Source organism: Carassius auratus, chromosome 25 (assembly GCF_003368295.1).
Source record: "Carassius auratus strain Wakin chromosome 25, ASM336829v1, whole genome shotgun sequence".
In the NCBI taxonomy this organism is placed as follows: domain Eukaryota; kingdom Metazoa; phylum Chordata; class Actinopteri; order Cypriniformes; family Cyprinidae; genus Carassius; species Carassius auratus.
Genome location: NC_039267.1, coordinates 15,333,613 through 15,361,066, shown reverse-complemented (window position 1 = coordinate 15,361,066; position 27,454 = coordinate 15,333,613). Strand labels below are relative to the sequence as shown.

The window sequence follows — 27,454 nt, the reverse complement described above, 5'->3', positions numbered from 1 at the left end:
GAATCTACCATGTAAACAGATTTTTGATTACCTTGGGGTGATGGCACACTGCTTCCGAAATTTTCACACTTAACTATACCTAAACCCACCCATCGCCACAGTTTAAACCTACCAGTCTCCACCCCCGATCCCTAAACCCACCCATCTCCATTCCTAAACCCAACTATCTCCACCCCTAGACCTACCAGTCTCCACTCCGATCCCTAAACCCAGCCTTCTCTACCCCTTAACAACTCACTCACTGTGTTTACATGGACAACAATAGTCCGATTTTAGCACGATTAAGACAATACTCTGATTAAGAATCTACCATGTAAACAGATTTTTGATTACCTTGTGGTCATTGCACACTGCTTCCGAAATTTTCACACTTAACTATACCTAAACCCACCCATCGCCACACTTTAAACCTACCAGTCTCCACCCCCGATCCCTAAACCCACCCATCTCCACCCCTAAATCAACCAGTCTCCACCCAATCCCTAAACCAACCTATCTCCACGTCTAAACCTACCAGTCTCCAACCCCGATCCCTAAACCCACCCATTTCCAGCCTTGAACCTACCAGTCTCCACCCCCGATCCCTAAACCCACCCATCTCCACCCCTAAACCTACCAGTCTCTACCCCCGATCCCTAAACCCACCCATCTCCACCCCTAAATTTACCAGTCTCCACCCGATCCCTAAACCCACCCATCTCCACCCCTAAACCTACCAGTCTCCACCCCCGATCCCTAAACCCACCCATATCCGGCTTTAAATCTACCAGTCTCCACCCCCGATCCCTAAACCCACCCATCTCCACCCCTAAACCTACCAGTCTCCACCCCCGATCCCTAAACCCACCCCTAAACCTACCAGTCTCCACCCCGATCCCTAAACCCACCTATCTCCACCCCTAAACCTACCAGTCTCCACCCCGATCCCTAAACCCAGCCTTCTCCACCCCAAACCTACCAGACTCCACCCCGATCCCTAAACCCACCCATCTCCACCCCTAAACCTACCAGTCTCGACCCCGATCCCTAAACCCACCCATCTTCACCCCTAAACCTACCAGTCTCCAACCCCGATCCCTAAACCCAGCCATCTCCAATCCTAAACCTACCAGTCTCCACCCCCGATCCCTAAACCCACCGATTTCCAGCCTTAAACCTACCAGTCTCCACCCCCGATTCCTTAACCCACACATCTCCACCCCTAAACCTACAAGTCTCCATCCCGATCCCTAAACCCACCCATTTTCAGCCTTAAACCTACCAGTCTCCAACCCCGATCCCTAAACCCACCCATCTCCAACCCTAAACCTACCAGTCTCCACCCCCCAATCCCTAAACCCACCCATATCCAGCCTTAAACCTACCCGTCTCCACCCCTGATTCCTAAACTTACACATCTCCACCAATAAACTTACCTGTCTCCACCCCTTGATCCCTAAGCCCACCCGTCTCCACCTCTTGTTCCTTAAACCTACCGTTTCCACCTCTGATCCCTAAGGGGCCGTTCGCATATCACGCCTAAAAACGCGTGGAAAACGCTAGGTGCGCCGCTTTCTCTTTCTTTCCAAAGGGCCGTTGCTAAGCAACCATGACCTGCTCTCTCCATGAAGACGCGGAAATTTCAGCAAAGGATAATTTAATTTGCAGCACAAAAAAAAAAATTGCTTGCAGTAGCTCTGCTACTAAATTTATTTCATAATGGTAATCCATTTGGATGAAGCTGATTGGATAGTTCTTGTCACATGACCTGCGGTGCACTTGCGGCATTCTGAGTTGATGTTTTTAACTCAATGTGGTGCGGACGCGCCTGGAAAAAACAAGCGCGTCACTTCCTTTATGAGCGTGCATACCGCGCCTACATTGGAAATAACGAACTTGAAAATGCAAAAGATGCAATATGTGGACAGCCCCTAAGCCCACCCCTAAACCTACTCATCAAATAAAAGAGCATTAGTTCAACAACGCTGTCATCTGTTTGCACAGTTAGCATGAAAAATAATTAAGTGCAATTGAAGCTTTCGTAAAATTTTAAATGAAACTTAACTAAATATCATTAAAAGGACATACTATATGTTTATACGCATTGGGATGTAATGACGTGTGTCATTAATTGATTTACTGTATTTTTCGGACTATAAGTCGCACGTAAGTATAAGTCGCATCAGTCCAAAAATACGTCATGATTAGGAAAAAAAAAAACATAAGTCGCACTGGACTATAAGTCGCATTTATTTAGAATCAAGAACCAAGAGAAAACATTACCATCTACAGCCACGAGAGGGCGCTCTATGTCTTCAGTGTAGACAACAGGAGCACTGAGCAGCATAGAGCGCCCTCTCGCGGCTGGAGACGGTAATGTTTTCTCTTGGTTCATTTCTCTTAGTTCATTTCTCCTGGTTCATGTAAAATAAATTTTGATAAATAAGTCACACCGGACTATAAGTCGCAGGACCAGCCAGACTATGAAAAAAAGTGTGACTTTTAGTGCAAAAAATACGGTATGTACTATAACATGTAAAACAACAACATGAAAGGAATATTCTAAAAGCAAATCATGTAAACACCTTAATAATAATATTGTCTTATTTAGAATAAGGTAAATAATTAGACTACTGATGTCCATGTAACCATAGTCACTGTCTGTTTTCTAGCCCTACTGCACTGGATGATGATGAGGAGGATGAAGGTCACACGGTGGTCGCCACGGCGCGGGGCATCTTTAATTGTAACGGTGGGGTGTTGAGCTCCATAGAGACCGGAGTCAGTATCATCATCCCACAAGGAGCGATTCCAGATAGTGTGGAGCAGGAGATCTACTTCAAAGTGTGCCGGGACAACAGCATTCTGCCCCCTCTGGACAAAGAGAAAGGTCTGAATCACGTCTACTTTTGTCTGTGTTATTTTCATTTTTATTTCAGTATATATATTTTAGTTTTTCCATATTAGACTATTTTTAGCTTTGAAGTTAAGTTACACTTCACATATTTAAGCAGAACATGTTTGAACAAAACTACCTTAGTTAAAAGTTAAAAAGCTAAAAATGTTTCACATCAAGTTCAGAGCACTGCAGAAGAAAATGCACAAAAGCTGACATTTTTTTCATGCTCGTGGGAAAAAAACAAGTTAAGATACAGTAATTAATTTTTATAAAAACACAAAATCCAAAATTCTACAATGAACCTGATTTCTTAATTGCATGTTGTATGAAAATTTTTGTTTATGTTTGGGGTCAGTATATTTGAAATATTCTGTTCTTTATGACTTTTGCAAAACTTTCTACTTCTACTTCTAGAATCCTGAAAATATATGTATGGTTCCACAAAAATATGAAAGCAAAAAATTCAACATTGATTGTAATAATAATAAATGTTCTTCTTTAATGATGGTATAGTTGTTGAATTAATGACACACTGATGCTCCTGAAGCTTATTGCAGTCTGTCTGCTCTTCCAGGTGAAACTCTGCTCAGTCCTCTGGTGATGTGCGGCCCTCACGGTCTGAAGTTCCTGAAGCCCGTGGAACTACGTCTACCACACTGTGCGTCTATGACCCCTGATGGTTGGTCTTTTGCTCTAAAATCCTCCGACTCCTCGTCGGGTACGCTGTCCTTTCTCTCTGTCCTTTGATGGGTCTTTTGGGATCGGGATTGAAGTTTAGAAGCAGCGATTCCTCTTGTGATTTCCTTTCATTTTCTGGGTTCCCTGAATTAACATTTCACGCTCAGAGTCATCCTGATCACATGATACACTGTGTGATCTGTGCGCTTGCTTTGCTTCATCGATTTATCACCAGTCTTAATCGCAGATGCACTTAAAGTCTCTTTAGCTCTTATTCATTCACAATGAACCCATGTAATATTGTAAAATGTGACTGGAACTGACACACATCATTGGGCTCAGTATGGCCACATTTGGGAAAGACAACCAGGACTGAGTCCATCTAAATTAGCATTCACTTTGTGTATAAATTCAGGATTCACTCCTGATCTTGTAATGGTTAACATGGTGGTAATATGGCTGTAGATAAGAAATATGGATGCCAACAAATGAACCCATTACATTATTGCGTGTGAATACAGGAGTCACTCCTAATTTCGGCATGGTGGTAATGTGACAGGTTGATATCAGCAAATATTTTTTTTCAAGAGTGAATTTGGTTTTCAAACGCATAACCAGTTTCTGTGTGTGAATAGAACTGGGTTAAGTGCTCCAAAGGGGAGTGACTTAATTAAGCTGCAGTGTGAATAGGGCCTGACCAAACATTCAGTTCAGGGAATCAAAACTGAATCTCTTAACCTGTTAAATGTCACCCCGTCCCGTATACGGGACGCCTACGTTGACTATACTATATTACAATCAAATTTAATCTAATCTTGACAAACTATATATCGTTGGAAAGGTCTAAGACTCCCAAATATATATTATACCAATATATTTTGTTAAAAATTATGTAGGAAAAGTAATAGATCAATTTATGACAAGAGTGCACCCTCAGAAATCTACATTACAAAAGGAGCTTTGAACTTTGTTTTAAAAAAAGACTTCCTCGTTGCCTTTTTCTCTATCACATTTTAGAAATCATCAGAAGTTATATATCACTTGAAAACATAAAATCTCAAAATTCATCCTTAAATGAATCCGTAAATGGCACATCAAAATCATGTTACAAAATGTTTTCAGTCATGAAATATAAAAAGTTAGGTTTGTATCATGCACATTCAAGTCTATCTTCAAAAACATGAGTGACAGTTAACAGGTTAAATGAGGTGACAATTAGGGGTTGACCGATATATCGGCAAAGCCGATATTTGTCATTTAGCAGATATCAGCATCTGCTGATAAGTTTTTCTGCTTGGCCGATGTATTCGAGGCAGGACTTTTATTTTGATGGCGCTGAGAGCGGCAGCGTCTGAGCGCACACAGTTCTCACATTCTCCCTCTTGTTCACTGTCATCATTAACAGTTCTGTCTTACACGGATATAAGTCTGTATACAGATATTATAATGATTGATTTGATATTATTAGTAAAATCTTTGAATGACTAATGAACATTTAATTTCACAAATCTGGGCAAACTTAGTCAAATCCAGCTGTGAGATCTTGTGACATGATTTTAAACTCGTGATTTCAAATTATGCTGCACTTTATGCATTTGCCCACTGTCATATTCATGTTATTTTCTCTGTGTGCTGTATGTAAAGTGAATGTTACCCTGGCTTTATTTGTAAAACATGATTCCCATTGCACACAAACTTCCCAGAAGTACCCGTTTGGGTACAGTGTTTACTTCCTTTTTAATTATATTTTTATTTAATATTTATTTATTTATTTACATATTTATTTATTTGTAATCCATTGTCAAATAATTAAAAAATTCTTGACTAATAATTAAAATTGTAAACAAAAAATCATGTCAGCTTTATATCAGCTATCAGCCCCCCTGCTTTCCAAGATATTGGCATCGGCTGCCAAAAAAACAATATCGGTCGACCACTAGTGATAATGTGGCATCTTGTGGTTCTAAATGACATGTGGTTGTAAATAATAAATGAACCTGATTGCTAATTTTGATGAAAGTCTTTCCAGGAGCAAATTAATTTGTCACTACCCTACTTAATCAAACAGTTAGTACACAGAACAGTATTAAGCAGCCAAAAATGAGTGACAACTGAATTTAGCTGCAGTGTGAACTAGGGCTGCATGATTAATCCAAATACTGTGATTTTAATTACATAAAAACATATGTGCAACGTGTTTCAGAATGAAGCATGGCATGGTGTTTTTTTATCTGTGAGCAAGAAAAATTATTATTATTATTTTTATTTTACAGAGAATATAAAAGTTTTATTTCTTACTTTTGTTAATATTTATATTTGGCAATAATATTGATTATTATAGTTATTTTATTCTAATTATACTTTGGTAACAATTTACAATAAGGTCCCATTAGTTAATTTAATGCATTAACAATAATGCCTTGCTAAAGTAATTTATTTTTATTTTTTTGTTGAAGTTAGTTTATAAAAATAATACTCTTCATTGTTAGTTCATGTTGAATCAGGTCAATTAAATATTAAAGGAAAACGGCACGCACTGAGATGGGAGAGGTACGTATAAACTCGTCTAAGTTGAGGGAAGAACATAGTGGAATTTGGAAAAACTGTGGCGTTTTCCTTTAACAGATTTAATTGTAATAAAAGGGATACTCCACCCCAAAATTAAAATGTTGTTATTAATCACTTAGCCCCATGCCGTACCAAACCCCTAAAAGCTTCGTTCGTCTTCAGAACACAATTTAAGATATTTTGGATAAATATCTTAAATCTATGAGACGGTCACAAGCCTCACGGTTTTCATCCAAAATATCCTACATTGTTTTCCGAAGATGAACAAAGTTTTTACGGGATTGGAAAGACATGGGGCTAAGTGATTAATAACCAAATTAAAATTTTGGGGTGGAGTAAGTAATGCAGTGAATGGAACCTATATTATTATATATTTTATATAATACATTTTTGGGCTAAATTGTGCAGTCTTATAAAAGAGCACAGCAAATCTAATGCTTTTTTCTTTTTAATCATAATTTATCAGAATATTTTTTTTTCACAAATCACGCAGCCCCAGTGTGAATAGAAAAATCTGAATTGTTTGATTCTGATGTTGTCTAACAGCATATTCCTCATGATGTTCCTCCTGTTGATATGTTCACAGCTGACCCCAAATGCTGGCAAAACAAGTGTTTACCAGGAGACCCCAATTACCTGGTGGGCGCCAACTGTGTGTCCGTGCTGATCGACCACTTCTGAAGAGAGCAACAGCTGGTCTGTTACTGAACGTCAGCGCATGGACCCCTCTCCAGTTCTACTCAAGAGGAGGGATTTGCACCTCTTTATGAAGTATTCATTCTTCCATCTTTTCTTTGATGGGCTGAAGCGTCGTTCCCAAAAAATCTCTTTGAGAACAGCACTGATGGCACAGTGCTACAGAGCGCTCCTTTTCCTTTTCCCATTCCCTTTGGTTTCCTCTTTCCTTTTTTTTGAGATTGTTTAAGCTTTTTTCTTTACCTTTTGGTGCTTGAAAACTTGCAAAAAATGACTGAAATCGAACTGCTAATGGAATGCATGACCTGTGCCACAGACAGTCGGAAAAAGTTATCCCATTTTTGATCCCAAGTGTTGAACTTGATGGAAAATAGATGGAAAAATGAAGTAGTTTTACGTTAAACAAGTGAATCTCACCAATGTGTTCCCAAACAGAAAAGTCCATGTATGTAGAGCTTTTTTGTTTGCGAGGTCATGTGTTTTTTCGTGGAACGCTGTTATGGATTTTCACGGATCTGGAAAGCATGTCGGTTTGTAGAGAATGAAGAACAATTGAGACTTGTTGCAGGAAAGAACTGCTCATTGAAGGAATGTGACTGTTGCACTCATCTGCTCATGGACTTCCCTCTCTGGCTAAAAAAAAAAAGAAAAATGGGCTCTTTTTCTCGTTTTGAAGCGATCTTTTCTAGCGATGTTTTACCGTAGATAAACATTGACTGTGGTTTTCCCAAACTCCTGCTGTCTAGAGATCTATGCATGTGCTATGACTCAGGTCCAAACGCCTGCTACTAAGTTGAGTACACAAACCTACCCATCATCCACTGCAAACAGTGATGCCTTATCTGCATTTTTTTTTTTTTGTACCTTTGACCCGAAAGACTAGCAAACGTCGAATTTCTGTTACAGAGGGAAGGACAGGAAACCCTCCCACCGTAATGAAGCGGGATATTTAGCACACAAATAATGAAGTCTGATCAACAGGTCTGCTTTCTCACTGCTATGCATTTGAAGTCAAAGAATATACACGAACACTAGGATATGTTTCAATTACAGCTGTATATATTGTGCTAGCATATGGCCTTGGTTCGCTGTAAATTACCTTTTGTACATCTTTGTTATTTTGTATAAAACCGTAACTAAACGAAAAAAAATTCTTAAAAAAAAAAAAAAAGATCTATAACGTTTGGTTATGTTTCTATAGCCTTGGAATTTACCTTAGCAGTACGGAAAAGAGAACTGAAACGAATAAAAAAAATTCCATAATGCAACGAAAAAAGGACGTTATCTTTTATACCAACAGCATATATATATATATATATATAAAACACTATGTAATGGCATTTTTAACAGTTACAGAAACATTTTTATTATTTACAAACTAGAAAAGTGCTCGGTTTAAATAATTTAAGGACTCTGTACTTCAGAAGGGTCTGTGTTGGTGGTTGGACCACGACTTTATTTGTGATATTGGATGCTGTATTGTGTGCCCTGAAATGTATTTTTGTACTAATAGACAGTTTATTAAGGCACATTAATATGACTTTGTTTTGATATGACGACGCAGCTTCATCCCGGGTTCAGTTTCTTTACTTTGTGTGGCCACATTCTTTTTATTTTCTTTGCAGCACATTTCTAAGTATCCAACTGTATTAATAAATAAATGCGTTTTTAAAGTAAAAAAACAAAAAACAGAGAAAAAAACCAATGGTTTTTACTGCTTCACCAATGCGGTGTTGGATAATCTTGACGATTGTGAAATGGAAAGGGTGTCAATGACCCCAGTATTGTGTACAGAATGAAACTGGTTCATTTGGGTTTGTGGAACTGTTTATTGTCGAGCTCAGAGGTTGAGGGAAGGGAAGTCATGAATTTTGCCCTTTCACCTACTTAAAACACTGCAGCTGATTAGTCTCCTGACTGGCGAACACGAGCATTGAGAAAACCAGAGACTAGATCTCTTAAAAGCCATTGTGTCAGCAGGATCAATCTCAAACTCATAAAGCACCGACTCCCAACTGGTTTGTGGCAAGTGGTGAAATTTAATCCGAGTGACAAATTTGTGCCAAAATACCAGTGTTTGATTGGACATGGCCTTTGAATTTCATAAAATATGCTGTATGGGAAGCCTTTTATTACATTATTAAGCGTTTGTTATTTGTATTTCACCATAAACCAGTTGAGAACCGCTGTTTTACGAGTTAAAGTTGTATTATATACTATTAAATTAAGTACATTTAGTGTACCAAAATCTTATTAGAGTCTATTTAACTGCAAGTTGAGATGATTATAAATGAACATTATGAAGGCACACGTTTAATCAAGTACTATTGTAAAACAACAGTTGAGTGTACTGCTGGAGAGGTTAAAATCCTTCACTGTAACCACTTGTTTTCCCTGAGACTAGTGCGTAACTACTGGTTAGTAGATTTCAAAGTTGTACCGTTAGCTTATTCTATGGATTTCTACAGTTTAATGTCCTGCGACATGATCGACTTGTGAATTTCCTGAGAGAGTGGAATGTATTTCTTTTGCGTCAGGTCCAGGAAGTAGAGAGGATCTCGTATTAAGGTCGGGTCGAAGCCCTCCTCCACCAGCTTCACTTTCTTCATCTTGAACGTTCCTGTGACTTCCAAAGAATTCTGAAAGACAAATTTGTTGTTGATGACTGTCCGAGAGAGACTGAAGAGGACAAGCAGGATTCATGGGAATATATATATATATATATATATGAGGTAAGGCATCAAACCTGAATTCGGATAAATCGTGGTCTGGCGTACACTGGAAGATAGTTCGCCAAAACACTGCAAGTGTCGACGCAGTCTAACTCTCTGCCCTCTTTCAGTTTCACAGCTGCCATTCCTATCCTTCCTTCATGTCCTGAAAATAAAAGAATTTAGAATGAAAATCCAATTAAAAATATACTTTGAATATATATATATAGATATATAGGGGTGTAGTATTTCAGTGGATTTTTCTGCTTTCTTAAAGGGACAATTACCCTAAAAATGTAAATTGTCTTTGTTTACTCACACTTGTTTCAAACCTGCATGAATTTCTTTGTTAAACAAAAAAAAATTTATTTTGAAGAATTTTGGTAACCAAATAGTTGTTTGAGCTCTATTGACCTCCATAGTATTTTTTTTTTTTTTTTTTTTTTTTATACAATGGAAGTCAATGGGAACCAAAATCTTTTTGTCTACCAAAACTCTAAAAAATATCTTTTGTTTTCAGCAACTTGCACAGGTTTTCAACAACCTGAGGCTGAGTAAACAATGACAGAATTTTTAGGTGAACAAACTCTTCAAAGATTCCATTAACTCGTCAGAAACAAGTTGCATTGAAATAAAAATTATTTGGCTGTTGTGTAATTTTTTTCTTTACATTTATTAAAGTACCCTTTATTATATTGACCTGATTTTAATCTCACAAGCCCTTTGATTGATTTTGTTCAATTTTAAAATGATTTTGTAAGTAATGATATGTGGCTCGCTTGTCAAGAACAGATTTGAATCAGTGAGTCATATTCCAATTTCTAAAAAGATTCAAATTAGTGTTGTCAAAAGCACCAACATTGGTACTGAAATTGTAAACAATGTGGCGATACCAGCATTTCCTGCTAGCATTTTGAGCAGCTTCTCAGACACCTCTGATTGGCCACTGTTTTTTCAAGCTCAACAGATATGTCTCTGATTGGCTATAATCCACAAATCCACTGATAGATGCGGCTTTTGAATGTTCCTGTGTGTATCTGTGTAAGCGTTTGGTAAAAACGTGAAGCATTGATCATTGTAGACTATAACAGACATCTCTGTTGAGTGCATGCACACAATGGCCAATCAGAGGGGTTTAATAATTGCTCAAAATGCTGTAATCGTCTCTTTTTTTAATTTACACTTGTTGCTAAAACAGTAAATCATGGCACTACTGTAGCAACACCAAGGCCATGAGTTCAATTCCCAAGGAAATGAATGATCCATGAATAAAACTACATTGATCACTGTAGACCATCAAGAACCATCAGTGGAATTAATTAAATATGATGAAATCCATCCACTCCACCTTCAACTTTGACTCCATACACATTGGCCTCCTCGATGCAGTCCACCATCATGAGAATATCTGCCACCTCAGTTGTAGCCACGTTCTCTCCTTTCCACCTGCAAAAAAACAATGTTAATGCAATGCTTGAGACTCTAAAATGTGCAAATAATGCTTCAGCTCCGCTACCTGAACGTGTCTCCAACTCGATCATGAAAGTAGACAAAGTTGTGGTAGTCGATCCTCAGCAGATCTCCGCTGTTGAAATACAGGTCTCCTTTCACAAACACATCACTGAGTCTCTTCTTCTGGGTCTGCTGCTTGTTCCCAGCGTAACCCACAAAAGGGGTGTGTTTTGTGATTTTCCCGACCAGAAGGCCCACCTCATCTACAAAGCATTTAATATCAACAACTGTAGGGCTAAAGCTGCACATGTGAGATGTTCACGTTAAACATGAACTTTTTATGACTTAAGTTCTGCTCAAAAGGTTAGTGGGAGTTGGGACTTAAAACCTCAAATACTAACCTAAACAAACACCTCATACTATCTTTACAGACGTTGCAAAACAATAAAATGAATTATATCATAAAATCCACAAAGCTAGCATCTGATTTACCTTTTCCAACTGGGATACACAGACCCTCGGCGTTCCTCACGGGCTCTTCTTTCTCAATGTCAAACTTAATGATGGAAAAGGGGAAAAACACCTGTGGAGTACCACCACAATCAAGCTAACTTTGCACACAGATGCTTTTCTCAATGCTAAGAAATGTGTATTGTCACTAACCTTGCTGAGAATATTGATGCGGCCGACCACTCCGACTTTATCAGTGTAATTGATGAATCCGACATTTCCCTCGGTGGCGGCATAAAGCTCTCGGACATGAATGCATCCGAAACGGTTCAGGAATTCTTTCCAGACATCTGCTCGTACACCGTTTCCAATGGCAATCCTCACTTTGTGGTCTCGGTCATTGTCTTTCTGCAACACGAAGTGGAAAGAACATCCCAGTTTGTGTTTTTGTCTTTGCACTGTCCCAAAGAATTTCCAGACAAATTTGAGACACCTAGTGAGCTGCCTTATAAGGGAACATGCTAAGGGTCATAAAACCTCCACACTGGAAGTTCTAAAATAGTAGATGTAACACGATGTTACCAAGACAAGGCTATGGCTTTGATTCCCAAGGAATGCGTGAACTGATAGAGTGCACAATGAACTTCGATGCAAACCAAGTCACAAAAAGTGCCTGCTAAATGTAGGAAACTAGGAAAGTCCAATTGAGTTTTATCAAAGTCCCTTTCAAGGAAAGTCTGTTCACTCAGTGGCCATGTTTATAACACCTCCAGGAAGCTATTTTTGGCATCCAAATCCAATCTAAATCTGGAAAACTGCTTGTTGAACTCACAAATCTGAAGTGAACTGCCCCATGAATGTTGTTCTTTATGCTCAAATAGCATTTAAAAAGCATGTTTTTCAGGCTAGACCAGCCAAAGCACGTTTCAGGTTACAATGGGAATCAGAGATTCTAACGGCATTGCAGTGACGATCAGCGATTGGATCTTTCATTTAAAAAGCGTGGCATATTCCACCATATTGTGCTTTGCAGTTTTTCCCATTCATAAGTAATAGGAGTGAACCGTCTTGTCTATAGTCTTTGGTTTCATGTTAGCATGTTGCTAAGCTAACAGGCACTGTCACATTCACCAATTATTCTGCAAAATTCACTGGCGAAATCCAGTCATTTTAATAGGAATTCACGTGAGCTGCAGTTTAGTAAATATCACTGTTTTTAATCAAGATTTATATTCAATTTTCTTCTAATTTTCCATGATCCGCCATCTTCAATGACTGGAAATTGACAATTTTTTGCATGTTGCTAAGCTAACAATTTGATATTCTAACAAGAGTTTACACAAATTCTGAATGAAACGGTCATATTATGTTTTCTCGTGCAATTCATTCTGGGATTACCTTCTCAGCCAGTCTTAAGGTGCATTCACATTTGCCATTATTCGGCAAATTTTCGTAATTTAAATGCAGTCATTTTAATAGGAATCCATGCTATCTAAAATATCATATTTCTTCATGCAGATTTCGCAATGGGTTACAGTTGTGTCTCCATACTTCTAAACCATATTTGCGTTTACCTTCGGCGCATTGCAGAGGTAGCGCAGGGTTTCACCGATGTACTGCATCACAGTTATGTTGTGCTTTCTGCAGTCGTCCCAGAACTGAGAGGCGGAAAACTTCCTCCTCAGAACCACAGTGTTACCTGGAGAAAACACGCAAGATGGAAGCAGCATTATATTATATATAAACCACAAGAATAATCTTCTAGATCTAAAATCAGCGTGTTATATAATCCGTCAAACCTCTTTCAATGGATCCGACGAGTCCGATGAGGAATCCAGCGCTGTGATACAGAGGCAGATTGATGTAGAATATGTCTTCAGACGTCACTCCACACACACCCTGGATGAACGATGAAGCCCAGACCCTCTCATGGGTCACATACGCTGCTTTAGGAAGACCTCCATGGACCAAAGCACCAATGTTATTTAAGGATTCTTATTATATATACAGTCATACATATATTTAGTTTTTTTCAGCAGTATGGGCTTCTTGTGATATGCTATTGAATGGAATAGAACTATAAATATAACATGTACCACTACATGTGGGCTTGTGAGATACCTGTAGTGCCAGAAGTGTAGATATACAGAGCTGTAGTCCTGATATGGATGTTGGACCTGAGGGACGGGGACAGAGGCGTATCTGAAGCTTTGGCGATGGCTTGACCGATACACTGAATGCCGTCTGTAGTGCACTCGTCCGACAGGAGGTATACAGTTATCCCCTTCTCTTTCAGTACAGGCAATATCTCCTCAACAGCATCACGAAGCTCTGCGAGAGAAACACGTCACTGCAGAACTCTACAGTTAATGACATGTATGATTACAATACTTCAGAGGGTTAAATAGTTGATTTTCAATTATATAAAAAAACATCTTATTAAACATTAACAAAAGCAGTTTTTGTGATATCGTGTAGAAGTCTTCCAGATATCGGTTCCCAAAGAAACAGGCTGGTTTTTACATGCACGGCATGTGCTCGAGTCCTCTAGGCCAGTGCTTCTCAAACTTTTGTCTTATGTTCCCCTTAAACCCATAAGTGGGGCTCAAGCACAGCTTCATTAATGTGCTCTTTTTTTTTCATTTTATCCACCGGATAATGTTTTCAACTGGAAATAAGCTTTTTCTTGAGAACATGTTAGATTTATATAATAAGTAAAAGAATAAGTAAATGCAGTAAATGGTAAACAATTTAGGCTTTCTATCTCTTGTTGTAGGGATGTAAAGGTATTATCAACATCGTGATAACTACCTCGATATTATCGTGATCACATGACGATATGAAACAATTGGTCTTCTGCATCCAAAAAGTTTAGTTTTCAACATTTAAACTTCTTATTCTTACATAAAAGGTCTTTAGAGTTGTTTCGAGCCTTTATGCTTTGGCACAGTATCTGTCAAACTGACTTTTAATTTCCTTTTTTTTTTTTTTTTAACAATCGCAATTAACAGACTATCGTACTGTGGATTTCATATTGAGATATTATCATATCATGAGATTTTGATATCGTTATATCCCCATCTTTTTGTGGTTATATTAAATGTATTACTAAAGTATTATTAAACATTATTAGCTACATTTAAAAGATTACGAATACCAGTTTGCAACAACAGTCAGCATAACGGACGGTTTTTGTACAGATAAAAGAACTGGAAGCAGTACCCACGTGCAAAGACGAATAGGCTAAAGGATACCTGTTTTCCTTATTACAGTTTATTAATTTAGTGATTTTTGTGAAGGGGAAAATCTGCCTAAAAGTTCCAGTTCTGCCTTCTGATTGGTCAATCAATACAGCATTCCAGTGGCACGAAAATCAACATTTAGTGGAAGGATGCCAGTTAATCAATTTACCAAATAACATGCTTTTTATTATTACATTGTTATATTTATACCCTTAATATCTTTTTATATAGTAACTTTTTATAATAATAAAATAATATAACTGTAAACCCTGATAGATGTAATGACTACCCTTTAGTTATGACTATATTTACAACAACAGGACACCATCCACGTTTGTCCTCATTTGATAGCTCTAATCTTTTAAAAAGTAATAATTAAATATGTTTAAGAAAGCAACGTGGGCGTGGGGGTGGGGCAGGAAAAACCCTAGAATGTTTCGGTTCTACCTTCTGATTGGTTAATTCAACGTTCCAGTGGCGCGAAAAGCAACAATTACGCAAAACACCTGGTCATAACATCACTGCGCAGGAACTATATCTTTGTAGCAAAAAAAGGCCAGTTAACTTACGAAATATCGTACTTCTATATATGTAGATATATAACGACCTTTTTGTAGTGTGACTATATGTGTAATATAACACAGCATATGCTTTATTGCATAATAATTATTATTTTTTTGACAGTTTTATTCTTTTTAAGTGTCATAAATTTCTGTCTTATATGTTTAAGAAAGCCAAGTATTTCCCAAAAGCATGAACGCATTTAAAAAATATTTGGGAAAGAGTACAAAGGCCTCACAGCATGTCATTCCGATGCTGTAGTAGCCCCTTGATCCATATATATGTGTCTGTAGTGACAGTGCATAGACCTCACCAGCAGCTGCTATGAGCACGTTCGCGCCGCAGCAGGAGAAGCAGTGGAGGAGTGATTTGGATCTGATATTAAAGTTGAGGAGTGCTGCGGGACAGCCGAGCTTCGCCAGGCCGAGCCAGGTCCACACGAAGCGGGGCTCGTTCCCCAGGAACAGCGCGACCGTGTCCCCTTCTCTGAGCCCAGCCTCCGAGCGCAGCGCGTTCGCTACTCTGTTACTCTCCTTATCCACCTCCTCATAAGAGTGAGTCTTCCCCTCGAAATGAATAAACGCTTTTCGCGGGTGTTTCTTCACAGCCTCCAAAAAACAGTCCACAATACTGTAGAATGGAGTTTTCCTTTTGTATACAATTAATCGGATCCCGCATCCAAGAGCCCTGTACATATACACGCAGTCCTGGAAAAAGTATGGGAAGAAAGTTTTCAGCAGCGCAGGGAGAAGAGCCAAGCCCGCGAGGAGAGAGATCCACACATACATGTTTACTAGAGAGTGGAAAACACTGGGGTTTGGAGATTAACTACATGCCATAGTCTGACACCTCTTCCACAGTCTTAAAATTCATGGGCCACATTTTCGAAATGCAAGTTCAGCCCTTTTGGTGCTCCAGAGAGAGATTATATCATTCTGATCCACCCCCGAGTCTCATCGTGTTGCCAGATCCTTCTTTAAATCGGTGCCTTGTTTCCACACTTTTTTAACACGAGAAACCAGGTCTCTCAATAAATTCAGATAATTAACTTTGGTTTGTGGTTCAGTTGTTGGTAATTAATTTTTTTTAATGGAAATGATGCCGAATTTGTTGCTACAGACACACACACATACACACACCACACACACACACACTCTCTCTCTCTCTATTGTAATTCCAAGTTTTATGCATTTTTCAAATAAGTACAAGATAGAAAGAGAAGGAATAAAAAAAGAAAATTACATTTATTTTTTTATGATGAAATTGTCAGGGATTCAGGATCCGGATAGGGGTGGGTACCATATTTTCCGGACTATAAATCGCACATTTTTTTTTCCTAGTTTGGCTGGTCCTGCTACTTATAGTCAGGTGCGACTTATTTATCAAAATTAATTTGACATCAAACAAGAGAAATGAACCAAGAGAAAACATTACTGTTTACAGCCGTGAGAGGGCGCTCTATGCTTCTGTAGCCTACACTGAAAACATAGAACGGCCTCTCGTGGCTGTAGACGGTTCTTGGTTCTTAATGAATGCGACTTATAGTCCAATGCGACTTACCTCGTCATGATGTATTTTTTGGACCGATGCGACTTATACTTAGGTTCGACTTATAGTCCGAGAAATACGGTAGATCATTCCACCGGCCAGGAATTATGAACGAGAATGTTCTGGAAAGTGATTTTGAGCCTCTCTGTGATGGTACCACCAGACGTCGCTCAATAGCGGATCTCAGACTTCTGGAGGAGATGTAGATTTGAAGTATTGATAGGAAGTAGGAGCTTGCTGAGCTGTTGCTGTTCTTTATGCAAGCATCTGTGTCTTGAACTTGAATCCGCAATCCATAGCCAGTGCAAGGAGATAAAGAGAGTTGTAACATGGGCTCTTTTGGGCTTGTTGAAGACCAGTCTTGCCGCTGTATTCTGAATAATTTTAGAGGTTTGATTGTGCTTGATGGAAGTCCAGCCAGAAGAGCATTGCAGTAGCACAGCCCAGAAATGACAAGGGCCTGGACAAGAAGTTGTGCAGCATGATCCGTTTCGAAAGGACCTGACCTTTCTGATGTTGTGCAATGCAAACCTGGAAGATCGAGCAGTCTTTGCAGTGTGGTCTTTGAAGGCCAGCTGGTCATCAAAGGTTCCACCAAGATTTCTGACCGAAGTTGATGGGGTAATTATAGAAGAACCTAGCTGGATAGAAAAATCATGCTGTAGAGTTGGAGTGGCAGGGGAGACAAGAAGCTCAGTCTTTGCCATGTTTCTACACAAAATGAAACTCAGTTACATATTTATCTCTGGAGTAACACATATAATGCTGTATTCTGATTTTTTTTATTTATTTTAAGCTCCCCAGTTTACAGTAGTTATGTACAGAGAAAATCCTTATTGTGTTTTGGCGTTTAATTCCATGCAGTTGCACTAAATAATTGCATATTAAGTAGGTCATTATATTATAGAAACTTTGCTGATATACAAATTATTTTAGGACTTTCAATAATGATTGAAACAACTTCTGTAGCAAATTAATGGAGAGTTTCTTACAAATTTCAATATTCCATGATCAAATACTCTCTAACTATTCACATTAAACAAAATAAATACATTTAAAATGGCACAATGTTAAAAATTGTATTTATTTATATTTTTGGAATAAAATTTTCCACTTAAACAAACAAACAAAAAAAAAGTTTAGTACATGAGTATTTTAAACTCACAACATGGCAACCCTCATTCAATTCAGCCTTTGAGACATGAGCTAGTGGGAGGGTTTCTGTGGGAGCCAGTCATCTCACAACAAACTCTTACGAAACTATTTGTTCACTGCAGAATACAGGGAACCATAGTATCAAATTCTTAGAAAGTCTCTTTTGAGATTGACAAAGAACTTTTTTAACAGTTTTATTATCTTTTGTCATAATAGTGTTGTCATACTAGTGTGATGAACTGGTTTAATTAAGGGGTTTTGAATTATGCACAATAAGCAAAATAATTATTTCCACCAATACATTTGTTGAGTTTGTAGTACAGACAAAATAATAGTAATAATAATAGCATTTATGTGTGTTAATTGTGATCTCTGGACAGTTATAGTCCAAGTGTAAATTTATAGTCAGGAGTGTGAACAAATAATAGATTTGATTTTTTTTCCATTATAACTTAAAGAACATCCTGCTCTTCACAATCTGAAATGACCGTCCAGTATCGACTGATATGTGTCACGTGTCAGAGGTCTGTAGCTTTTCACCGTCTCGTCTAAAACAAACAGAGGGTCAGTGATTGCAGCAGGGTCGAAGCCCTCCTCTACCAGCTTCCCTTTCAGCTGTTTGAAAGTGCAAGTCACAGCCAAACAGTCCTGCAATCAGAAATCCTTTGACTTATTTGAGACATGAAAGAGTACATAAACACACTGACACTACAAAGTGATCATTTAGTCAGAAAGAGCATTGTGAGTTACCTGGATCCTTATCATACGAGGTCTGGCATAAGAGGGGAGGTAAGTAGTCACGTGACTAAAAATGGCATCGGGCTCAAACTGATGGTCTTTCTTCAGTGTGATGGAAGCCATTCCTGTCCTTCCCTCATACCCTTCAAATTCAATAAAAAAAATCTAGTGTCACTAATGGTTTTGGAAGAAATATTAACCGGTGGTATGAATGTCAACTGAATAGTTCACCCAAAAATTTACATTTGTTTCTTCATTGAAACAGATATTGAAAAAGGTAGCATTGCCTCACCAATGGATGCTCTGCAGTGAATGGGTGCCATCAGAATGAAGTCTCAAAACATCTGATAAAAAAATCACAATAATCCACCAGTCATCCACACCACTCCAATCCAATCCTGATTCACACGAGAAGACTTTTTTTCACTGGAGAAAGCAATATCTTGGATAGAGGACTCCTAAAAATGGCTTAATGGATTTGTTTCTTATGCAGTTCTTTGCTTCACAAGATGTTAAATGATGGACTGGAGTGGTGTGGATTATTGTGTTGTTTTAATCAGCTGTTTGTGCTCTCATTCAGACGGCACCCATTCACTGCAGAATAATGATGTAATGATACATTTCTTCAAATCTGTTCCCATGAGGAATCACACTCATCTAAATCTTGAATGGTCCGAGGGTGAGTAAACTTTCAGCAAATTGAAATTTTTGCATGAACTATTTTAAAAGGAGTGAAGTAGCATTAAACCTGGAACTGTAACGCCGTAAACATTTGCTTCCTCGATACTCGTTGCCATAGTCAAGATGTCAGACACTTCATTTGTGGAAACGTTTTCCCCTTTCCACCTAAGATGAAGAGGACCATGCAGTTATTCAAGATTCTTCTATTTTAATGTAATATTAAAGCTGTAACTTTACAGCTTGCGGGAAAGTTATAAAATTTGGCACACAGATAGAGGACAGTCTGAACTGTCAACATAGCAAATTTGGAGTCTCTTATTAAAATTTGTTTTAGTGTCAACATTTGTCCAAAGTTTCACTCATGTTTATGCAAATAGCGTTTGAACCGTAAGACACAGAAGGAAAATCCTTGGCTCATGCAGTGTCGAATGAACACCATTTAATGGTTTGAAAACCTACTTTTTCAAAACTTGTCCTATACCGTTAGTCTGATTCTCACCAAAACTGACTCCGATCATCTCCAGACCATGCTGGCAAAAGGTTATGGAATTCAAGTTGATTCGTCAAATCATTCTCAAATAAAGTGCAAACAAATTCTACGAGGAGCACACAAAAATGGATGTGAGAATATATCTCCACATCGGCATATCGATCATCAGACCAAGCTGGCAAAAGGTTTTGGAATTCGTTTCAATAAAAAAAAAAAACCTTTCTCGTTTAGTGCATCAATGAATTTGCTGGAAAGATGCCAAACGCATAAATAACACCAAACTTTTTATGTGCCATTTTCACCTCACACTGACCAGGCCACATCAATTTGGTAACCATGCCACCTAAAGTGATAAACCATTCATTAACCATTAATTACGAAATTTCCAAAAATGCTAATCTTTTCATTTCTAATCTAATTTTTGATTGCATTAGCCTATTATTAAGAAATCGGTCTCAAAATATTCCTTGGCTCATGCCAAGAACATAGCAACCAATTATGCCATAGTCAGCCGAACTTCCAGTCTGCCTAGACCATTCGTCTAATTTTTCACCAAGAGAGTCAGATAATCTTTAGACTGCGCTGACAAAAGTTTTGCATTTCATGTTGATGGACAAAGCTTTTGTATAGCACAGCCATGATGCCAGATTACGTCTGAGGCTGTATCTCTGCAAAGCTTTGACATATTGACACCAAACTTTGTGTGAGTCATTGTCACCTCACACAGAACACACCACATATATTTAATTACAGCGCCACGTACTGGCCAAAAGTGGTAAGCCAGTAAGTAATATTACAAGTGGTTGCATTTATGATTTTCCAGCCATTTTGACTAATCCTCTCAAAATGTTTTGCTTTAGTTGGTTTGATGCTTGCTTCTGTAGTGCTTGGCCCCATAATTGCTGCATGCAGCTACATTTCTTTTTGGAATCTATTCCAAGGCCCAATTGAATAAAAATGTTAATGCCATTTTTTTCACCTAAAAGTGTCGCCCACCCGATCCTGGAAGTAGAGGAAGTTTTCGTGGTCTGTCCTGAACAGATCTCCAGAGTTGAAGTAAACATCTCCCTTCTCAAACACATTGTAGAGTTTCTTCTTCTCGGTCTGTTTAGGATCCCTGGCATATCCAGCAAATTTGACCTTCTGGGTAATCTTTGACACTAGTAGACCGGTTTCACCTGTATTACAGTCAATGACACATTAATGACATGTTCATCAAAGTAAAAACCAAACAACTGCGCTGTGTGACTTGTGACATTTGTATGCATACAAACATGCTTTCTCAGAAGTACTGTTGATTAAAAATGAAAATGTTACTTGCCTTTAGCTACTTCTATGCAAAATCCTTCTGAGTTTCTCACAGGCTCCTCTTGTTCTTGGTCAAACTTAACCAATGCATATGGATAGATTTTCTGAAATAACATTAATGTGTTCAGAAAATTTCAATCGTCAACAGTTCTCATTTCTGTACTTCTGATGTGTCTAACTTGAGGAATTGCAGGTAAAAGAGTTACGACCACATTCACTGAAAATTTCAGTGCATCTACCTTATGAAAAGAATTCACTCTACCAACAGCCCCAATTTTCCCAGCATAGTTCAAAAAGCCCAGGGTTCCTTCGGTTGCGCCGTAGAACTCTTTGATTTCAACATGTCCAAATCTGCTTATGAACGTCCTCCACACCTCTGGTCTGATCCCGTTCCCAATGGCCATTCTGACGTTGTGTACTTGGTCGCTAACACGCTTGTAAGGATGAGAGAACAAAGATGAGAAAACAGCTTATTGTGCAGAGCAAACAGAGCACTGCAGACACTGGAGCGGAGAGTGAGGTCAGACGTGTTGCCAACATAACTGCATTCATATATAGCAGCCTGTGATCCAGAGGATTATTAAGGAATGCATTACAAAAACTAAAAATATATAATCATTTTATAGCTGTGTGGAAGACACTTCAGGTAAACTGTCATAGTTACAATAGTATTCATGGCATCAAAATGTCTTCATTTAGCCCAGTAAAGGAGATTTAGAATTTTTCTCATTAATTTAACATTTTATGCAAATTTCATAGAGATAAAGATGTTGAAAATATATAGAAATAAACAACATTTTGATTTAATTTTTTTTATGCAAACTGTTCGCATACTCCATGTGATAATGATTCAACATACACTAGTTTACTCCCTTTACTCTGTGGCCAGAGGACAGCTTAAGGATTGGCTCAGCTTACCCCACTCTAAATTACAGTGAGCAACCAACAGATCACAGCCATACTTTCAAAGTACTGTAGATGACAAAAACAAAAAAAAGAGGAAGATTCAGAGTTGCAGTTTGGCTTTTTAAAATGTTCAAATACCTTTGGTGTATTGCAGAGGTAGCGCATTGTTTCCCCAATATACTGTATAACAGTGATATGATATTTTCTGCAGTCGTCCCAGAACTGAGAGGAAGAAAACTTACTCTTCACGACAACAGTAGCTCCTGAATACAAAAACCAAACGAAAAAAAAAAAAAACATGAAAGCATGTACACATACACACAAAAAAAGCTAAACAAATGGATGTCAACATCCATGAAAGCACATACAAAAAAGTAAATAAAAAAACACAACATTGATGAAAGCACATACACAAAATCTAAAGCAAAACAAAATCAACATCCATTGCACAAGAACAAAATGAACATTTTAGATTACCAACAAAAAAATACAAATAAATCATGCCTCTTTCAATAGCACCACAGAATCCAACGCCAAAGCCGGCACTGTGATACAAGGGAAGGCAGAGGTACACCACATCATCAGACTTCACACCGCAAATAGAAGGAAAGAAGGCCATGGCCCACAACCTCAGCTGAGCAATCACTGCTGCCTTTGGAAGACCTGCAGGGGACACGGCTCATGAAATACACTCCGTTATTAATAACAGATTTGTTAAAAATAGAGTATGTAACACTGTTCGCAGGCACGGGAACGAGGATGCGGGATTTGGCGAACATTTCAATAAAACGTAATAATAAAATACCCAATAAAATAAACACAAAAGAACCAAAACACAAAATAAAGTCCAGGGGTGTATTCCAGAAAGCACCCGGCTGATTCACATGAGATTCTAATCGGGCAATAAAAAAAATATATATTCTCACAGTTGGGTTGGGAGCTGGGTCTATACTGCGCGAGCTATGATGACTTTCACCTTAATATTTTAGCGCGGATGTACACCTAGCAGAATCTGTAGGGGGCGAGAACGAGTCTTTAAACCTGTGTGTATGCCTACTGTGAAATTACCACATCAAACGTGACTTGCTAACATGGATGCAGCTGAAGCCGCCGGGTTTGCTTTTTATTTTTAAAGAAGCATCCCAATGGAAACCTCAACAAGATGCACACCTGTTTCAAATTACAAACTTGTAATATATAATGTTGTGCACTATCCGTCAGGGCCACTGAAGGCGAGACTGGTGAGTGGTGCAGGTGTCGCTCATTATCAGTTATTCCCCCGGCCCCGCCCCAATCATCACAGAGAACAATAACACATCAGTCACTGAATCCAGTCTTACCTGTGGTGCCTGATGTGTAGATGTACGCTGCTGGGCTGCTGAAGGTGATGTTGGCCCTCAGGTCTGCAGGAATCGGCTCATCTGAGGCCTGGGCGATCTTGTCTGTAAGGCTCTCCATTCCCTCAGTGGTCACATGGTCAGTCAGTATATAGACAGAGATGCCCTGCTCTCTCAGAGCAGGCAGCACCTCCTCAACAGTGTCCTGCAGTTCTACATGAGGGGATTTCAAAGTACGAAATACAGGTGCATCTCAATAAATTTGAATTTTGTGGAAAAGTTTATTTCAGTAATTCAACTCAAATTGTGAAACTCAAGTATTAAATAAATTCAGTGCATACAGACTGAAGTACTTGAAGTCTTTGGTTCTTTTAATTTTCATGATTTTTGGATCACATTTAACAAAAACCCACTAATTAACTACATCAACAAATTAGAATATGGTGACATGTTAATCAGCTAATCAACTCAAAGCCGCTGCAAAGGTTTCCTGAGCCTTTAAAATGGTCACTCAGTTTGGTTCACTAGGCCACACAATCATGGGAAAGACTGATCTGACAGTTGTCCAGAAGACAATCACTGAGACCCTTCACAAGGAAGTTTCCAAACATTCATTGTCAAAGAAGCTGGCTGTTCACAGAGTGCTGTATCCAAGCATGTTAACAGAAAGTTGAGTGGAAGGAAAAAGTGTGGAAGAAAAAGATGCACAACCAACTGAGAGAACCCCAGCCTTATGAGGATTGTCAAGCAAGATCGAATTCAAGGATTTGAGTGAACTTCACAAGGAATGAACTGAGGCTGGTGTCAAGGCATCAAGAGCCACCACACACAGACGTGTCAAGGAATTTGCTGAACCACAGACAATGTAAGAGGCGTCTTACCTGGGCTAAGAAGAAGAAGAACTGGACTGTTGCCCAGTGGTCCAAAGTCCTCTTTTCAGATGAGAGCAAGTTTTCTATTTCATTTTGAAACCAAGGTCCTAGAGTCTGGAGGAAGGGTGGAGAAGCTCATAGCCCAAGTAGCTTGAAGTCCAGTGTTAAGTTTCCACAGTCTGTGATGATTTGGGGTGCAATGTTACCTGCTGGTGTTGGTCCATTGTGTTTTTTTGAAAACCAAAGTCACTGCACCCGTTTACCAAGAAATTAGGAGCACTTCATGTTTCCTTCTGCTGACCTGCTTTTTTGAAGATGCCGATTTTATTTTCCAGCAGGATTTGGCCCCTCTCCACACTGCCAAAAGACCCAAATGTTGGTTAAATGACCATGGTGTTGGTGTGCTTGACTGGCTAGCAAACTCACCAGACCTGAACCCCAGAAAGAATCTATGGGCTATTGTCAAGAGGAAAATGAAAAACAAGAAACCAAACAATGCAGATGAGCTGAAGGCCACCGTCAAAGAAACCTGGCCTTCCAGACCACCTCAGCAGTGCCACAAACTGATCACATTCATGCCACGCCGAATTGAGGCAGTTATTAAAACAAAAAGAGCCCGTACCAAGTATTGAGTACATGTACAGTAAATTAACATGCTTTCAAGAAGGCCAACAATTCACTAAATGTTTTTGTTTATTATTATTGTCATTTAAACACAATTAAAATGAACCAAAGACTAAGTACTTCAGTCTGTGTGCACTGAATTTATTTAATACACGAGTTTCACAATTTGAGTTATGCAATTTTAATACACAATGTGGAGGCAAAGAGAGATGGAAGCTAGTTTCCACCATTAAAAGTTAAATAATAAAGGTAATTGTGAGTTGTTGTTTTAAACCACACAAGTTTAAATCCCACTATTCAGACTTGTTTCTTTCTTTCAGAATTGCAGAAGAATTGCAAGATTAAAAAAAAAAATCTTTAAAGGAAAAAGTCAGTTGTGACTTGTGAGATGTTAAGTTGCAACTGCAAAATATAAACATGCAATTCTGAAGAAAATATTTGCTACTGGAAATTGTAAGGTATAAAATTGTGAGATGTGAGATATAAAAACTTTGAATCATAAGATAAAAAGTCACTATTTATCTTTTTTTTACTCATGATTACGCAACAATTTGATTACAGGGTGAAAAAAAACTAATATAATGCCTTAATAATCAGAATCGAGCATTCAGAAAGTTTCATTCATTTCGACCCTGACGTAAACTTCACATGACAGAAGACAGCGCGAGAAAAAAAGAACGAAAACTAAAAAAAGTAACATCTTTAAAAACAAGCTTTTCAAAATGCACAGCGCATTAAATCTGCGCCGGCGAGCGTTGAACACCCTTGAGGAGGAGGAGGGTCGCAACGAAAATTGTTTACGAGTCTTACAGTTATATGCAGGCAACGCCAAAACCATTTTTTCTTTTAGTTATTCAGCACCTATAATCAGGTTACACAAAAGCGTCTCATTTACTCAAGAAAAAATCTTAAAAAAAAAAAACTTTAAGAAAAGATTACCCAACTTCTTAAGACTTCCTTAGTATCTGCACTTAAATGAATATCATAATATGCATAAGAATTTTTGTTCTTAAATGTCTTGTTTTTAAATAATAATAATGAACTGGGGGGTCTCTAAATAGTTCATATATTATTTGTGTTAATAAAAGTTAATAATCATGTAACCAACGTTGGTGAGAGACGGGCCAAGGTCACTGAGTCAACAGCTTTACAGTGAATACAGTTACTAAGATTGCATCTGACAAACACACCTTTGAACTAGAAGAGTAACATTACCTGCACCAGCGATCAGCACAGTGGCCCCACAGCAGGTGAAGCAGTGCAGAAGTGATTTAGATCGGATGTTATGATTGAGAAGAGCAACAGAACATCCGATCTTGGCCAAAGCCAACCACATCCACAAGAACATGGGCTCATTCCCAAGCAGAAGCGCAACCGTGTCTCCTTCATGAAGATCCGCGTGCCTCAAACAAACTCCTCGCGATCTTATTACTCTGTTTATCCGACTGCACATACGAGTGGGGTTCTCATCCTGGAACCGAATGAACGCTTTGTGCGGGGTGCTTCTGAACCGAATCCAAGAATCGATCTAATAAGGTGTAGAAAGGTCTGGATTTGAGATATTTAGTCGTACGGTACATAGATCTTGCTATCCGACCCGCGTCTTGGCCTCTGAGATTAAGTAAGGATAACGAAATCTTAAGGCAAATAAAAGTATAACGGCACTTACAATAAACCAAAACATCATGAGATCCGATTCCTTTCCGTAATAGCTACTTTCTAATAGTTCGCAAAATATAGATAAGCGTTAAAGCGGGATGTGGGCGTGGCTTCGGTTAGTGGGAATGGACACATACTGTAGGTCTGCTGGAGCTGATGGGAAGACACGCCCACTCGTGTTGAGTGGCGTCTTGTCATTGATCTCACATGGCGGCTCAATCATTGAGGGGTGTGTGAGTGTGTGTGTTGGGGAGGGGGGGGGTGAATGTGCTTTATATCCACAGGTGAATGTTTGACCAGCTGTGAAACTGAAGCTTAACAGAAGGGGAGAGTGTATTTGTTTCTTTGTTGGGGTTTGTTTTTTGGCTTGTCACTTGCTTTATGAATCTGTATACACTGATTTTCTGTGGGGTTTGTCCATTCTGTTAAATTAGGCTTTATTACAGTCTCTCCGTAACTGTGGGTATTTCATTGGTAAACTGTTGACGAGACCATTCTTTGGATTGTTTTGTGACTTCTGTGTAAAATATTTGGTAAGTCACTTCTCTTGCTCCTTTAGGATCGAACCTGTGTATCCTCGAGTAGCACCCGAGGGTGCGTGGTATTTCGCCGGGTGCAAGCCTTTGGGTGACGTAGTCATCTCTCCACCATTTCTGTTGCTACATACTGTAAACATGCAGACAAACCTGTTAGCATATGACTTCTCTTTTAAAGTAATACTACGATGTTTTAATAAATCAACCAACTATCACCTTATCCTATGTGGTTTTTCTTCATAAGATGATGAAGATGAGAATGGTCTCTCTCATTTCCTGCAGAACTTCCCAGGAGCACAAACGATGTTAGTCAGAATTCAACATTCTGCAGAAATTGTCCTCGCGAGGAACGAGTAAATAAAGG

General features: G+C 38.7%; 2 protein-coding genes and 1 pseudogene across 5 annotated transcripts in view; 1 reads left to right on the top strand and 2 right to left on the bottom strand.

Moving 5' to 3' along the window:
* Positions 1-7,971, top strand: part of LOC113043481 (tight junction protein ZO-1-like) — a 141,382-nt gene extending 133,411 nt beyond the window's left edge. For all 4 annotated transcript variants that reach the window (XM_026202900.1, XM_026202903.1, XM_026202901.1 and 1 more), the window contains 3 exons: positions 2,652-2,869; positions 3,453-3,596; positions 6,711-7,971. In XM_026202900.1, the coding sequence (XP_026058685.1) occupies positions 2,652-2,869; positions 3,453-3,596; positions 6,711-6,805 (457 nt within the window). In that variant the 3' untranslated portion in view covers positions 6,806-7,971. The remainder of the gene's footprint in view (positions 1-2,651; positions 2,870-3,452; positions 3,597-6,710) is intronic.
* Positions 7,972-8,629: 658 nt separating this feature from the next.
* LOC113043482 (very long-chain acyl-CoA synthetase-like) lies at positions 8,630-16,264 on the bottom strand. Its single transcript, XM_026202904.1, has 10 exons — positions 15,550-16,264; positions 13,555-13,764; positions 13,233-13,391; positions 13,008-13,132; positions 11,647-11,841; positions 11,476-11,566; positions 11,048-11,246; positions 10,880-10,977; positions 9,567-9,697; positions 8,630-9,459 (listed from the first exon to the last, which is right to left on the bottom strand). The coding sequence occupies exons 1-10, from the start codon at positions 16,022-16,024 to the stop codon at positions 9,283-9,285; spliced, it is 1,860 nt and encodes a 619-aa protein (XP_026058689.1). The 5' UTR covers positions 16,025-16,264; the 3' UTR covers positions 8,630-9,282.
* A 1,167-nt stretch (positions 16,265-17,431) lies between these two features.
* On the bottom strand, positions 17,432-26,645 carry LOC113043480 (very long-chain acyl-CoA synthetase-like; annotated as a pseudogene).
* Positions 26,646-27,454: the final 809 nt, after the last annotated feature.

Bases quoted from the DNA above. Each gene is read 5' to 3' on its own strand.
- LOC113043482 (XM_026202904.1), bottom strand. From the start codon at position 16,024: ATGTATGTGTGGATCTCTCTCCTCGCGGGCTTGGCTCTTCTCCCTGCG. The intron at 10,978-11,047 runs GTAGCGGAGCTG...GTTTTTTTGCAG, and splicing joins CGAGTTGGAGACACGTTCAG to GTGGAAAGGAGAGAACGTGG. The intron at 9,460-9,566 runs GTTTGATGCCTT...TTTGTCTTTCAG, and splicing joins CACGATTTATCCGAATTCAG to AATTCTTTGGAAGTCACAGG.